The 15075-nt window shown below is 45.0% G+C and overlaps 1 protein-coding gene across 1 annotated transcript in view; it reads right to left on the bottom strand.

The window, feature by feature from the left end:
* The window catches only part of SYT5 (synaptotagmin 5), a 535210-nt gene that overhangs the window by 165007 nt on the left and 355128 nt on the right, over positions 1-15075 (bottom strand). The window contains exon 4 of the mRNA XM_086930314.1: positions 2385-2504. Coding sequence (XP_086786440.1) covers positions 2385-2504 — 120 coding nt within the window. The remainder of the gene's footprint in view (positions 1-2384; positions 2505-15075) is intronic.

The raw sequence follows: 15075 nt of genomic DNA, 5'->3' as shown, positions 1-15075 counted from the left end.
ATAACATGACAGGTCTTTTTATCATATATGGTTTATCAACCATGCTGATGATATAATTGACATGTATTTGTTTTCTAATTGTGGTGCAATTATTGTTTCTTAGAGCACAATATTTTTTTGTGTACAAGTACGAGTGAGAGAGTGTAAGTGTATATCCTGCAGTAGCGGCTGGTGTCAAGGCAAAGACCTTGCCCACCGCATTGCTGCTCTTCTGCTCCTCTCTGGCTTCACTGTAGCACAGGCTCCCAGATTCCCATAAGGCCAATCCAGACGCTGCTCTCATGCTACTGACAGCATGAGAGAAGCACCGGGATTGGCCTGAGTGGTCTGGATTTGCGCTTTGTGCCTGCAGTCTTCAACCCAGCAACGCAACTCGGGTTGGAGACATCACAGTGCGCATGCCAGCTTGGCCATCCTAAGACAGGCGGCCAAACTGACATGCGCATTGACAGCAGTACCCACCACTCTCCCTCTGTGACTGACATCGCGAAGGCCCGCCCTCATGACTCAACCCCTGGAAGAAAAATAAAATGATAAACCTGTTTTATTATCATTTTACTTTTCAAGTTTTGTGACTGCTGGCGGGGGGGGGGTGATGCTTCTCTGCCATAACGGTGGAGCCACTGCTGGTGTCCGGTTACCACAATCCCTGAGAGGGTCGAGAGTTTTGTGTTCTAGGGTGCCAAATCACTTGCCATGCTAATGCTTTATGGTCCCAAGCATAGTTCTGTTCCCTGCAACATTATTTGGCGCTGGTAATCACAAAGATTATGTTTGCTTTTCTCTAAGCAGTTCTCTAACCATGCCCAGAATGAATTTCACCACTCCACGGTACACACGCAAGAGTTGGGCTGGCCGAAAGGAACACCAGGCGCTCCCTGGTAAGTCAGTAATGCTGAAAGGCCAGTGTGACTGAGAAAGAGCCTTACGTCAGCCGCCAATGAAAAAATTTGACCTGAGCTCAAAGCAGAATGCCATATTTGAAAATGTAAAGAAAGATTTCCTAAGAGGTCAGTCCTTCTGAAAGATCAGTATGGTTTGGACAGATTCAGCCACGTCAAGCAAACTATTCTTTACGATTGACTCCTATGTATCTGGTGCTCCAATACTCACCATGTTTTTGCCCTATGAGACCAAGACTGACTGACGATCAGACCATAGCCATTAGGCTCATATTAGTAGTCGGAATTGGATGACCACATTGACTGCCATATCTGGCCCAACATTGAGGCCCTCATGCTAGATAAACATTTAAACAGGCTGCAGGCCTGAAATGGTTAAGCTGATAAAATGCCAACTTTCTAAAATTTGCATTTTCAGAATTGTGACTTAAAATTCGACTTTACCTTTAAAGAGAGTATTAAGTTACAATTCCTCAGACACCAAACATGACATTTCTACCTGCTCCCAAACAAACGTTATCACTTATGAAATGGAATAAGGTGACCCAATGTTATCCTATACGACATTTTTTCACTACCAGGACATGTAAAACTTTAAAGTGTATATCCAACTTTTAGATTACACTGCGCCCTGCCCTATGGATTGTTCAGGGCCTACCCTAGGGGGTGACTTATATATCGGAAAAAGGGAATTTTAGACTTGGAAAAATATCTATTTTGCCAACTCGAATTGGCAGTTTAAAACTGCATACAGTCTGCAATGGCAGACCTGAGACATATTTAGACAGAATACATAAGTGTGTTGCACAATACAATAAGTACTGCAAAGCCACTAGTAGCATTTAATTTACAGGCCCTGGCTAAATATAGTTCCACTTAACTAGGGTGTAAGCCAATTTTCCCATGATTAAAGGAGAGAGCACTTTAACACTGGTCAGCAGTGTTTAAGTGCATAGAGCCCTAAATGCCAAAACAATGGTTCAGAAAACAGGAGGTGTAAAGGAGAAAACTTTAGGTGTACCCCTGCAGAGAAGGTCAGGTCCGACAAACGTCCCACCTGGCTCTATAGGTCATAATCGGGCAGCCACTTTCCAGCCATTTTGACTCACTATTGGCCACTTTGGCCACTATAAATGCCATTATCTTTTCATGCTCACCATTCACATACATGTCTTGCCATAGCCAACCTGACACTACTACTGAGTAGTTATTTCATGTAATTTGTGCTTACAGACAGCAGCATACACCTGTAAGAGAATGATTGTAATCCATCAGTGAGCATTACTAACATTAAGATCAAGAACAAGTACCTACCACATTGCGTCTCCCCGCCCACCCATCTCCTGAAAGAAACTTAGAGTTATCATAACACTGCATACCTGACCAAAAATGTATCTCTTTATACCAAGTGCACGCTGCCCACCTTAAAACCACACAATCGTACCCAACCAGTCAGCGCTGGACACCACACTTCTGTCATACCTGGCCATTGGTGAAGTCATAGTCCAGCGAGTACTGCAGTTTGCCCAGCTTCTCTTGCTCCTTTTCTTCCTTCCCATCACCCAGCAAACTCGGATCCAAGTCTTCGACATCCGGCTGAACCTGGGGACGCGAAGTATAGAAAAAGGTCTTGTTAGAGTTTAGTCTGAGCAATTCATAGTATAGGGAGGTGGGGGGGACGTCTACTCATGAAGCAGATGGGGTATGAGCATGAGGCGGGAAAGAGTGATGGAAGTAAGATTAGGGGCTTGTTGAGTGCACACTCAGGTCATTGTTTATGGTGTAAGGGTTAGAACAAGAACCAGACATTCATACTACAAAATCTTAGAACTACTCCCTTAGAAACCTTGGTCCAATTTCTCAGTTTCAGAGGCTGTTGTCTCTAGACCACCATTATTTCATTTCAATTAAAACAGTGCATTGTTGTATTTCTTACTTACGTATTTTATTGCTTTATTGACCAGGGAGAATTTAATTTATATTAAATACATGTAACAAATTAACATTTTTAAAACTGCTTATTTAAAGTGTAGGGTAACAGTCTGGGTAGCTGATTTTACCTTATCTTTTAGAGAACCCAGGGACAGGGAGAGCAAAAGATGATGAGGAAATAAGAGACATGGGTAAAGGTGAGGCGAAAGAGAGTTAAAGAGCCTGAGGATATGAGGGCAGAATGAGAAAATTACTTAAGAGAAATGGCAGAGAGCTAATGAAATGGAAAAAATTAGGGTGTGAGGTACAGTGCAAAGGAAATATGAGTAAAATAGGATAGAAAGACAAAAACAAAATAAGGGGAAGTGGGAGAGAGTAAAGGATTTAGAAGTTAAATAGAAGAAAGCGAGTGGGAGAGGATACATATATATATATATATATATAAGATCACCAGTTATAGGTATCTCAAGAAACTATAACTCATGCCTTAAGGTATCTTTAACCCGCGCCCTCTGGGCATGAGCAGTATCTTGATTTGTTTCACTACCGTCATTAGTGCGGGCAGATACACAGAATTCAAGTCTACTCCCAGCTGGCAGGAGCATTTTTAAAGCTCCCGCCCGCTGGGAGCAATCTTGGTGTTTGCTCCTGTTTGCCAGATGTTTTTAAAATGCTCCTGCCAGGCAGGAGCAAACACAAGTTTCAGTGCCCACGGTGGTGTAGGCAGGAAAGCTGCTGTGTCAGGGGTTGGGATCCCCGGGCCACAATATGTGAGCACTGCCCCCTCCCTTTTAAGAAGTGTAGTGGCCCCAGGTGATGGTGTCCCCGGGGCCTGTACAGGCTCACGGAGGGGGACCGAGCTGCACCCCTCCCCTAAAGAAATACAGTGGAACATGGGTGATGGGGTCCAGAGGTTGAAAGCAGCCTGAGAGGGGCGCCGTGGGGCACCTTTCCTCAAAAATTACTTTGGGCCTTGGGGTATGGGGTCCCTAGGGACCAAAAACAGTATGGAAAGGGGGGGCCACAAGCCCCCTCCCCTTATAAAATAATTTGCGCCCTGGGTGAAGGGGTCCCAAGGCCCAAAACGGCCAGAGGAGGGAGGCCTCGCGCCCCCTTCCCCCCCAAAAAATAATAATAATTGGGTTGTCGGTGGGTGGATAGTGGAGAAAATTCCCTGGGGATTCTAGGTGGTTCGGCCTTCAGGAAGCACTTTTTGCCTACTGGTACTCACAAAAAACACAACTATGTTCTTGTGTATCAGTGAGCAGATGGCCACCTTCAGAGGTCCGACTTTTGGCAAGTATGAGCATGAAACGTATTATTCACCCACAGTCTGTGAAAGCAGAACATTGTGTGCTGCTTTTAACTTGAACTTTTAGGACGTTTCTCGTTGTCCGTCTTGAATAGCTTATCCCAGTCTTCACAAGCTGAAGAATCTGCTCTGCCCCACAGTTTTGCCCAACTAAGTACACTATGAAATTAAAGCGGAAACTCAAAACACAATCCTTTCCCTTCCCTTACTTTATCTTCACTTCCCTTCCCCTCACTGAATAGAGATACATAGGAAACTCTAGGTCACTTCCTGCTTCCTTCTGTCTCGTGGAGACAGGATCCCTACCCAGAAAAATGCACTCATTTTAGCAGTTAAGAGTCCTGCTAATGGGTCAAGAGTGTGCAGTGGTCTGCTACAGCAACGCTTATCAATCAATATCTGAGCTTGGGGCGGCTGTTCGAAGCCAGTGCTTCATGCTGTTACCGCGCTTGAGGGACTGAGCCAGGAATACATCGCGGTTACCTAGCAAAGTGGTCTCCATGTTCATCTTAGAGCCGTGCACCTGCTGCTTGGGTACTGTATCCGCGGAAGTCCAGCTAGATTTCCAAGTAGCCACATGTAAACAAGTGGCAGCAGCATTCTATGCCAAATTTAATTAGGCAGAGCTCAAGGATGGAGCCCAAGAAATGTCTTGCAAGAGCAGAAGCAAGTCGAGGATGAGGCAGAGCCACTGTTGCAGGGGTGTTTGTGAATGGGACCCCAGGTTATGGGAATAGTGATGGTATGGACGGGTAGTGATGCCTTGAAGGTAATAAAGAGGTCTGCCCAGATTCCGCAAGGCAGTGAACAGCCTACACATGTGACTGGTGTCTCTTCTGTTTGCTGCACTGCTAACTGTGCATAATCCCACAGCCGCACCATAACAGTGGCCACGAGAATGGTGTTTGCCACGTAGAATGTCCACTGTATCCCGAGGGCTAGTGCTGCCTGGCTTGGTCGCCTACAGCGCCTAAGGCTATGGGCACTCTGTACCGCTCTTCTCTGTGAGGCTGCGAGCCAGACCGCAAAGGGTGTAACACCACTTTTTACCATAAGGTGGAGTGGTTCCCTCAAACGCCCACCAAAAGACGCACCTGTTGCTAAGGTTCCGCCCACTTCATCAACTAGCCTGAGCAGGTTTTCACTGCAGGTGTGGTATTTTTCAGGCCTGTCCCCTTGTCTTTTCATCAGTCGGCACCCTTCTGCGCCTGGACCGTGCGCAGTGCCAGGAACCCTGGTTCAATCGCCGCCCAGTGATACTCCGCAGCACTCCTTAGGTCGCTAAACCTCGGATGCTGTTCCCTCAACTGCTCCCATGCCGTGCCTCTCACCATAATAGGAGCTTTCAACTGCACCCACTGCCGGTTCTCCAGCAGCCATACACCCACACCCCCACAAGCAAATACTAACAACGCCCTCAACACCTCCTCCCACCCCACACGCATCAACAATGCCTGCCACCCCACCACACACCACAGCAAAACTGCATGTCAACACCCTCTCACATGCATGCTTTTCGATATAGGGACACTGAATAGCAACACACTCAACATTCTCTTCATTACAGAGACCTGGCTCAACCCCTCATCGGTTCACGAGATCACCACGGCAATCCTAGAGGGCTATAAGATCACTCAACAGGGTCACCTTCACAAGTCAGGTAAAGGACTCGTTATCATCTACAAGTAATTGATTAAATGCACAGGATCCACAGAGAATGGCACCTCATTCACAGATCAACTGCACTCGAAGCTGCAAATCTCAGATAACTTTACCCTGTACGGAACCCTCGCCTACAGACCACCCGGACCATGAGCAACCTTTACCAAGTTCATCACCAACTATGTCGCTCCGCTCACCATCAACTCCAGTGCCTACATTCTCCTTTGTAATCTCAACTTTTACCTGGAACAAAAATATGACCCCCGCTCCACAGCGCTCCTCAAAAGCTTGAGCAACATCTGACTCACCTAGCTCATCCTAGAATCAACATGCACCTCAGTATACACACTGCGCCCCATCGTAACCTCAAACAACAGCATCAAATACAACTCTACCACACCACTCACATGGACCGTCCACTCCATTATCCACTTCCAAATCAACACACCTCAAGTCAACACCCCTACCTGCCTCAGTATTCCAAGCCAAAGCTGGGGCAAAATAACAGAGGCAGACTGGCTCTGCGCCCATAGCATGCATCAAACTAGCCCCACGGACAACCTTGACAAGGACACCAACAACTTCAACTACTGTATCAAACACTGCACAGACTACCTCGCATCCATCAATCCCAACAAGCATAGTAGATCATACAAGCAGGCTAACTGGTACACAGAAGACCTCCAAGACACCAAAGGACACTGTAAACAGCTAGAAAGCAAATGGAGAGCCAGCCATGACAGCACCAAGAGAACTACCTACAAGGCTGCACTCAGATGCTATAATCAGCAAATAAGGGAGACTAAGAAACAAGCATTTGCACTGCAATAGGTCTCACATTTATGCGAGTATAAGCTATTGGCATTGTAAATGACAATGCCTTTTATTTAAGTTCAAAAATCAAAACAAAAATAAAAGGCATCGTCACTTGCTATGTCAATAGCTTAAATTCGGGTGAATGCAAGACCTATTGCATTGCAAATGCTTGTTTAGGTAAAAGTGCTTGCCTTTCACCCAAGGCCGGACTGGGAACCAAAACCGGCCCTGCCAAAGTACTCGGCTAGCCCCTCCCTCCCCGGGGGGTTGGAGGTGTCGCCGAGCTCTTTGCCAGGGCTGGTTTTCGACCGGTTTTGTTAAAGGGCCGATTTTGAAGCTATGCTGCAAAAACGGCCCTGTAACAAAAACGGCCCCCAGGGGCCCAAAACTAGCCCCCACCCATGCGGCTCACCGGGGGATTGCCCGGTTCCCGCTACGGCCAGTCCGGCCCTGCTTTCACCACAACAGAACCAAGCCTCTCGTGACATGCCTGGCTCTAGCCCCGCCTGTGCCCCTCATCTGAACTTTGCGGCTGGGGGGTTGGCCCGTGGAAGCTGCCGAGGCAGAGACTGTGAAGTGTTGGGGTTCGGGACATCGAGTGATCTTAATTCATGCACATCCAGTTCCTGGCCTCTCTCCAGACCACAGAGTGATGGTCACTTATGTGCAGGTTGTAATTAGGATTTTATAGGAGTATGTGTTTCTGAGGAAGCGAGCAAGTAAGAGAAAAAAATACATAAAAGAGGCCATTTTGAAGTGAAGGAGTCAAAATGAAGTACACGCAGAAGAAAACAGCCAATTAATTAAATAAATGTGCGCAGCTGCTAAAGTGAGCGGACCGTGCTGCAAATTAAATAAACAAGCGCGGCCGCAAAAGTGAAAGCGGGCCACGTTGCAAATTAATTAAATAAACAAGTGTGGCCGCTAAAGTTAAAGCAGACTGCTGCAAATTAATTAAATAAACAAGCGCAGGGGCTAAAGTGAAAGCGGACCGCGCTGCAAAAAACCCCAAAATAGTGGTCTTTGCCAAGATAAAGCAGACCGTGTAGCATGACCAGTAGAGGGTCCAGTCCTTATGAGCGGGAACAAATGGAGACAAGGCGCTACCAAGGAGGGACTAAAAAGCCTATTTACCAATCAGAAGCCAGCATTTAAGAAGGACAATGACACAAAGCCAATGACAAATATGGGCAGAGAGTGGGCGAGGCTTTCACAGCATACTCTATTACAGCATGCCTCGCAGAGCGAGCAGTGCATGCGCGCTGCCGCTAGTCTCGACCTAAAAATCATTCGTGGACCGCATTGAAGGAAGCTCAGACAGTTGTAAGGAAATCTCCTAGATCATTAGGACTGCACTTTACCCACAGCAACTGTCAACAATATCGCTGACTGCCTCCCAACAACTATCCAACTTCTTCCACAGCAATATCCCAAACATCAATAGCAACTTTACACACCACCCTCATCAGAAACGGCACAGCGACAAGCATGCGGACTAGCCACTCAGGGCCCCAAAGAACCCATGCTCCTACCACATTTATAACCTGGGAATTTCACCAATCAGCACCACCCTGACCCACATCATCAACACCTCATCACATCCAGGACTTTACTGGATGAATGGAAACTTGCAGAAATCAACACCATCCTCAAGAAGTCCACAGCCGACCCGAATCAGCTGAGCAACTTCTGACCCATCTCAAACTTCACCATCTTCTAGACAAAACTCAATCAGGATTCAGATAGAATCACAGCACCAAAACAGTACTCATTGTGGCCACCAATGACATTTGAATCATCCTGGACTAAGGAGAAACAGCAGCCCTCATCCTGCATGACCATGGTAGCAGACTGGATGTGAACCAACTGCCTGCAGCTCAACTTCGACAGATGGAGGTACTGGTCTTTGGCAACAAGACTTCCCAATGGGACTCCACCTGGTGACCGTCAGAGCTAGGACCAACACCCACACCCAGAGACCACACAAGAAATCTAGGGATCATCCTGGACAACAAGCTTAACATGACAGCTCAAGTCAACCCAGTTAACACCCCCTGCTTTGACATCCGACACATGCTGCGAGGAAATCTTCAAATGGTTGTATGAAAATCCTTCTAGTCTTCTAAAGAACTATTTGAAGATCTTCTCCAGCATGCTGTACTACAGAAAAACTGTTTATACCGGAATCTCCAAGCATCTCCTGCACAGACTCCAGACCATCCAAAACACTGCTGCAAGACTGATACTCGACCTTCCACGCAACACCATATCACACCGCACCACAGGAAGCTTCACTGGCTCCCCACTCACAAGCACAGCCATTCAAACTTCTCATGCACTCATACAAAGCCCTATACAACACAGGACCAGAATACCAGAAATGCTGCCTACACCTTCACCAATCCACCAGACCTACTCTCTGCCTAACTCTCACTCACACACATTCCCAGCATCTGTAAAAGCAAAACTGGAGGTTTCCCAATCTTACAATGCACCCTATATATGGAACGACCTCTCTGAATACTTCAGTCTCCTCACTTCTTCAGTTCTGCAAGTAGCTGTAGACCTAGCTCTTCTTATTAACACCATGGGGTACCAAAAACCTACACACCTGCCCAAGTGCCTAGATACTCTCTCGGGTGATTAGTGCGCTATACAAATCAAAATAGCATACTATACATGGAGCTATCTCTGCCTGCTGGCTCTATAAATATTCAAAGCCATATGGACCAACACATACGTGGCAAAACACTCTGCCTGATGCAGGCAGACTCCTGAGAGGTGATTGTCTTATGAGCCACTGCTGTGACCTTCATGACTCACAGACCTTGATTATCCAGTGTTCTGTTAGTATCCAGAGTAAGACACGCATACACCGTCATTCTCCTGAAATTTAGAGGTCATGGTGGGCATTCTGGCATTTGGACTATTCGTCTTCTCTGGCACCTATCCAGACAAAGTCCCAAATGGACCTGTGCTTCGCTGCCACGGGTGTGGTCACCGAACACTATGTTGTATAGCATTTCAGAACCCTAGTGTAATTTTCCCGATTCATGCCCTTATATAGGTATAAATCACCTCGTCCTTATAAAGGCATAGAAATCATAACCATATTTAGACATAGCCCAGGCAGTCCGAATACGGCATGGATACTTCCGCTAGTTCCAAAAATCCACAACGATTTCTTGGAAAACTCGGCTTCGGCAGTTAGGGACTTCCCCTTGCTTGAATATTGATTTGTCCAAGAACTCATGGAGTCAAACTCTGCACCTTCAAGGTATAAATATGCCCACACTTGCCATAGCAAACACATTGTGGTTTGGAGCAGTTCGACTAACCACTTGCCCGACGCATCTCACTACAGCAAGTGCCGAAGGAAGCCGACCCTCCAGCAGACGCACTGAGACGCTGTCTTTTCTCTTGCCGAGAAATCCAGCTCCAGTGTTTCCAAGCTCCCCTTGCGGGGTGTTGGGAAATCGAGTCCTGAGACAGAGAGATCCCAGACCTCCTTCATTCTAAACCAAGGTGCGGAGCTGATTAGACTCTAAGAGAAATCTTGGATAGATTCTTGGCAAAAGAATACTAAAACTTATGCTACACCACACTTACTTCTTCCCTCGTACTAGACTTAGGTTAGGTACATAGGGTAGGCGTATTTTAGAAGCACCAGTTGAGTACTTTTAGTCTTTATTTATTTATTTATTTATTTATTTATTTATTTATGTATGTATTTTATGGATTAGAAACCATACCATGCTTTTACAGTATTATTTTATAATACTCTTCTTGCTGTACGCATTATACTTTACACCCAGTATTATGATTGTAGCAGTTCATTTTTTCTGCATGAGAAAGAAGACAGTTCAATAAATACTTTTATTAAAAACGCCCATCTCTCTATTTCTCTGCACCTCCGGTGAAACGAAGCATGCACGAATGACTGAGTAAAATATCTATCTATTGTTTCCACGCCCCTGAAGATACATTTTATCTTGGGGAAACAAAGTTGTAATGTTTGTGCGGTTGTCAGAAATGAATCCCTTCTTGTGAATTCGAGAAAGTTTCCAATGACCCCTGAGCTAGCTGGCACTCACAATTAAGTTTAATATATTTGTTAGAGACCTAGTAGACATAAGTCCTACATCACATCTATAGGATATATTATTCCAATGCGCATAGCCTATTGGGAATATAGAAACTACACTACAACTAAAGAGCGCTAATCCTTCGCCTTGCAGGGGCAAATGAATTGTCTCACACTCTCATGAAAGCCAGACAATCACACATGTGCGCTACGATGTTCACAACCCTTACAGCCTATTTGAACCAAAGAAAAATCCCAACTATGAGAGGTCATCTTTGGCAAAACCCATCATGAGCAAGAGGAATCGCAGGACACTTTCCACACATAGCTGAAATAACTTGCTGCGACCTGCACTTTTACAAATTGATTGGATGAGATCTGCAAGCAGACCATGAGGGTAACATATACTCCAGGCACGGGGATGTCCCTCAACTACATTCTCACTGTGGCTTCCTCTAAGGAAATGCCAAAGGGAAGGGCTTCCCATAGTTGTGAAAGTGTGCCACTCGAGTGGACACGCAGAGGGTGTTCAGAAAAAAAAGCAGTCAATGCCATTACAGGTCCGGAAGCTGGGGCTGACGAGTAGGAGATTATGGACATAGACGATGACAACATGGTGACTGTGGTCCACACAGTGTTTGCAGTCGGTCTGGCCTGGCCCAAGTTAAGGCCTCCACCAATGTGCCAAATTCAGGTAGGGTGGACAAAACTCACAGCCGTCATTGATACTGGGGCTTCAATTAAAGTGATGACGCAAGAAACATACGATAACCTAAAGCTCACACCACCACTCAACCCGGCGAAAGCAAATGTATACACATATCGCTAGAATCCCCCCTGTCTAAAGGACAATTCACCACTACTGTTACTCATGATCAGCTATCGCCACCGCTGTGTAGACTTAACTTCAGCATTTCGAGCGTAGTTGAGGTATTTCAGAATACTATACAGGAAGTGCTGTCTGGCCACCTAGGAGTCATAAACGTAAGTGATGACATAATGGTGTAGTCTACGTTCATAGAAGAACACAATTCTCTGCTGAGGAGCATGCTGCAGAGACCATCACCACCCCCTTTTGTACCACAGAGACTTTGAGGCAATGGCTAATAATATTCCACAAGGAAAAATATGAACTTCTGAGGAACAATATCAGTATTTTTGGATATTCGTTCTCGGTAGATGGTATGTCCACAATTCCTGATTTGGGGCAGGATGTCAAGACCACCCCCACGCTTCCCGTGTCTTAGAAGTGTCAAGTTTCCTGGGGATGTTGAATTACTGTGTGCCCTTCATCAGAGACCTGAGAACACTCACCCAACCACTGCAGAAGCTCACAAAAACCAACACCACATGGAAATGGGAAGTGTATAATGAAGAAGCCTTCCAAATTTTAAGAATTTTAAGCCTCGAAACTGAAATAACACTGCAACTTACTTCTTCTGCAACTATTATGTATGCTCACAGCACTGTAATGGTGAACCAGACTCACGGGCGACTAATATGGACTTCTACCGTATTTAATCAAATTAAATATGCAATCACTAAAAATCAAGCACTACAAATAAACTACTCCTCAGATCCAAAAGCAAATTATGAGATTGCCCTCATCAAGATAATGAGACTCCTGGAGGAGACCTTAAAACACCGGGATACTCCAATGACAAAGCATACAAAACAGAATCTGAACACAAAAACTGGTGCACTAAACAAATTAATCCGTCAGCAATTTTTACAATTTTCAGAGGCAAGAGATAAAGAAACCATACATCTAAAAAACTGCAGATGGAGGGAAAAAGGGAAAAAAACTGAAAAAGGTACAGGACCAAAAATGGGTTGACATCCAAATTGCAGCTAATAATCATGATACATGCACATATTGGAATTTAATAGCTAAACAAACAGGACAAAGAAATGTTTACAAGCATCACAGGTTCCTCCAACCAACTGGGAAATATACTTAACCAATTTATACAAACAAAATCCAAGCCGCGAAAATCGGTGGCAAGCCCCAAGTGAACTGGAGGAAAACACTCATGACAATTTAGCCCCTACTGCACGTCAAATAGAACATTATATAAAGATTGCAAGGTCTACAGCCGCAATGGGTCAGGACAAGATCCCTATAAAGGCTCTTCAAAACAACTCGGAAATGTGGAGTACGTTTTTGGTTCACTTATATTCTTACTGTTACGCCACTGGAAAAATTCCAAAATCATGGAAGGGGAGTATCGTGATCCAGATCTTCAAAAAGGGTTCTCGCTTACATCCCGGTAACTACAGACAGATTGCCTTGTTGGACACAACAGGAACATTTTTTGCAGCTAGCGTATTGGATCATCTCAAAGACTGGGCCTTTTCTGCCGGAGTAATCCTTTTTAAACAAGCTGGGTTTGGTTCAAAACATGCTGTAACTGATAACAACTCAGTATTACAGACAATCATAGATAAATACGTGGTCACAAAAAACCAGGCGACACTGGCATCAAGTACAGATTAAGGAAGGGAAAATTCTTCGCAAAATGATTAAAGTCCATCAAGCCATCCTGGTACAAGCACTACGTCTAGAAATCTCCTTAGTTAGCTCCAATGCCCGAGCCATCACTGACATCTTAAAATGGGCTTATAATCTTTTACATTCTGACCAAGGCACCCTATGATCATTACTAAAATTTGAGACGTTTGAACAGTAATCTACAAAATATATATTTAGCCAAAATCTGACTACTGTTTTTAAACTTTCGAACTTTACAATTGCACTTCTGAAATCATGGACTCCTGCACAACTAAAGCTTTTTTTAAAACATCTAGAGTCAATGGTAAGCTTTGATTCGGACATTCAACATTGTTCTAAAAATTTTAATCGTTTTTAAAATTACATTGAAAAATTCATTTTATATTATAAATTTTAAATGTTTTATCAGAAAATGTGTTGTTCTCAGCAGAGAACGAAGTCAAATAAATACATTGAAATTGACCAAGCATGTCCTGTCGGCTGACACAACCCTGTCCTATTTTGATCCAAAGAAGGACACCAAGCTCCCCATTGATGCAAACCCCATTGGATTGGTGCATAGTCCAGAAATAGGAATGTAGGGAGTGGACCCCGGTAGCCTATGCCATAAGAGCACCGACCCTTACAGAATAACTCTATTCGCAGATCGAGAGGGAGGCCATTGCAATCCACTGAGTGGCTGTCACTTTCATCTTTATGTTTACAATCAGCCGTTCATGGTACACACCAAACACAAGACTTTGTTTCAAGGAGTCAACGTCCAAACTGCCAACCCACATTGAAAAGTGAGGGCTCCAATTATAGGAATATTCCTTTGCAGTAGAATACAAACCGGGTTCCCACATCCCTGCAGACAATCTATCTCAACACACCAGCGCGGCAACTCTGAAAGTATCAGCACCTAAAGCTGGGGAAAGTTGTAACAAACTTGTATGAAGAGCCAGAAGAGGTAGAAGCGTGTATGGAGATAGCTGTGAATCTAGATCTCGGATAGGTCTGTGTTAGATAACACTCTGCAATCTACAACCAGAAGTAACAGGGGAACCCCTTGAGGGCTGATTTCTGAGATCAGCAATCTCGTTATAGTTTGAGAAGCAATCCAGCGCTCTCAAGCCATCTCATCGACTTTGCAACTTGAAGTAAGCTAGCCGAAGGGAAAACATGTTGTGCTATGTGTGCCTTTGAGACTATGAATCTGTTTGATAAGTTTTTGCAATTTGTTGTAAGTTGGGGAGGCTTGTAATATTGTGAAATACTCCCAGAGTGAAGGGAGTGGCCCACTGTTGCAGGGGTGTTTGTGAATAGGACCCTGGGTTACAAGAGTACTGGTGGTATGGACAGGAAGTGACGTCCAGAAGTTAATAAAGAGGTCTGCCCAGTTCCGGAGAGGCAGTGAACATCCTGCATGTGTGTCTGGCGTCTCCTCTGCTCACCGCACTGCTTATCACGCATAGTCCAACACCATAACACAGAACCAAATGTGGGGCAGGAGTCTACCAGAGCGCCCTAAAGCTTCCTGTAATGGGCTTTTTATAAACTGTGATTAAAAATAAGTGTACATGCTGCATTAAGGTCTAATGAACGGGCTATAGCTGAGCATTCCTGCTGGCACCCTGACAGGGACACTTGGGATCACCAGGAGGTCAGGAGGCACTGTGTTCAAGGTTCTGACCTTGAGGAAGGGCTGCAATATTTTAAGAAATAACTATAGCATTTCCTGATGTGGTGGTTAATGAGGCGGGCGCTTTCTCAACAGTACCACTTTAAGAATCTTCGAAAGCTTTCTCTACACCACATGATCAGGAAGCTATTGAGCAGAGAGTAGAAAGAAGCTGAAAACCCAACCTCCAAAGGT

Source organism: Lissotriton vulgaris, chromosome 7 (assembly GCF_964263255.1).
Source record: "Lissotriton vulgaris chromosome 7, aLisVul1.2, whole genome shotgun sequence".
NCBI classification, from domain to species: Eukaryota; Metazoa; Chordata; class Amphibia; order Caudata; family Salamandridae; genus Lissotriton; species Lissotriton vulgaris.
This window is presented reverse-complemented; position numbering and strand designations above follow the sequence as displayed.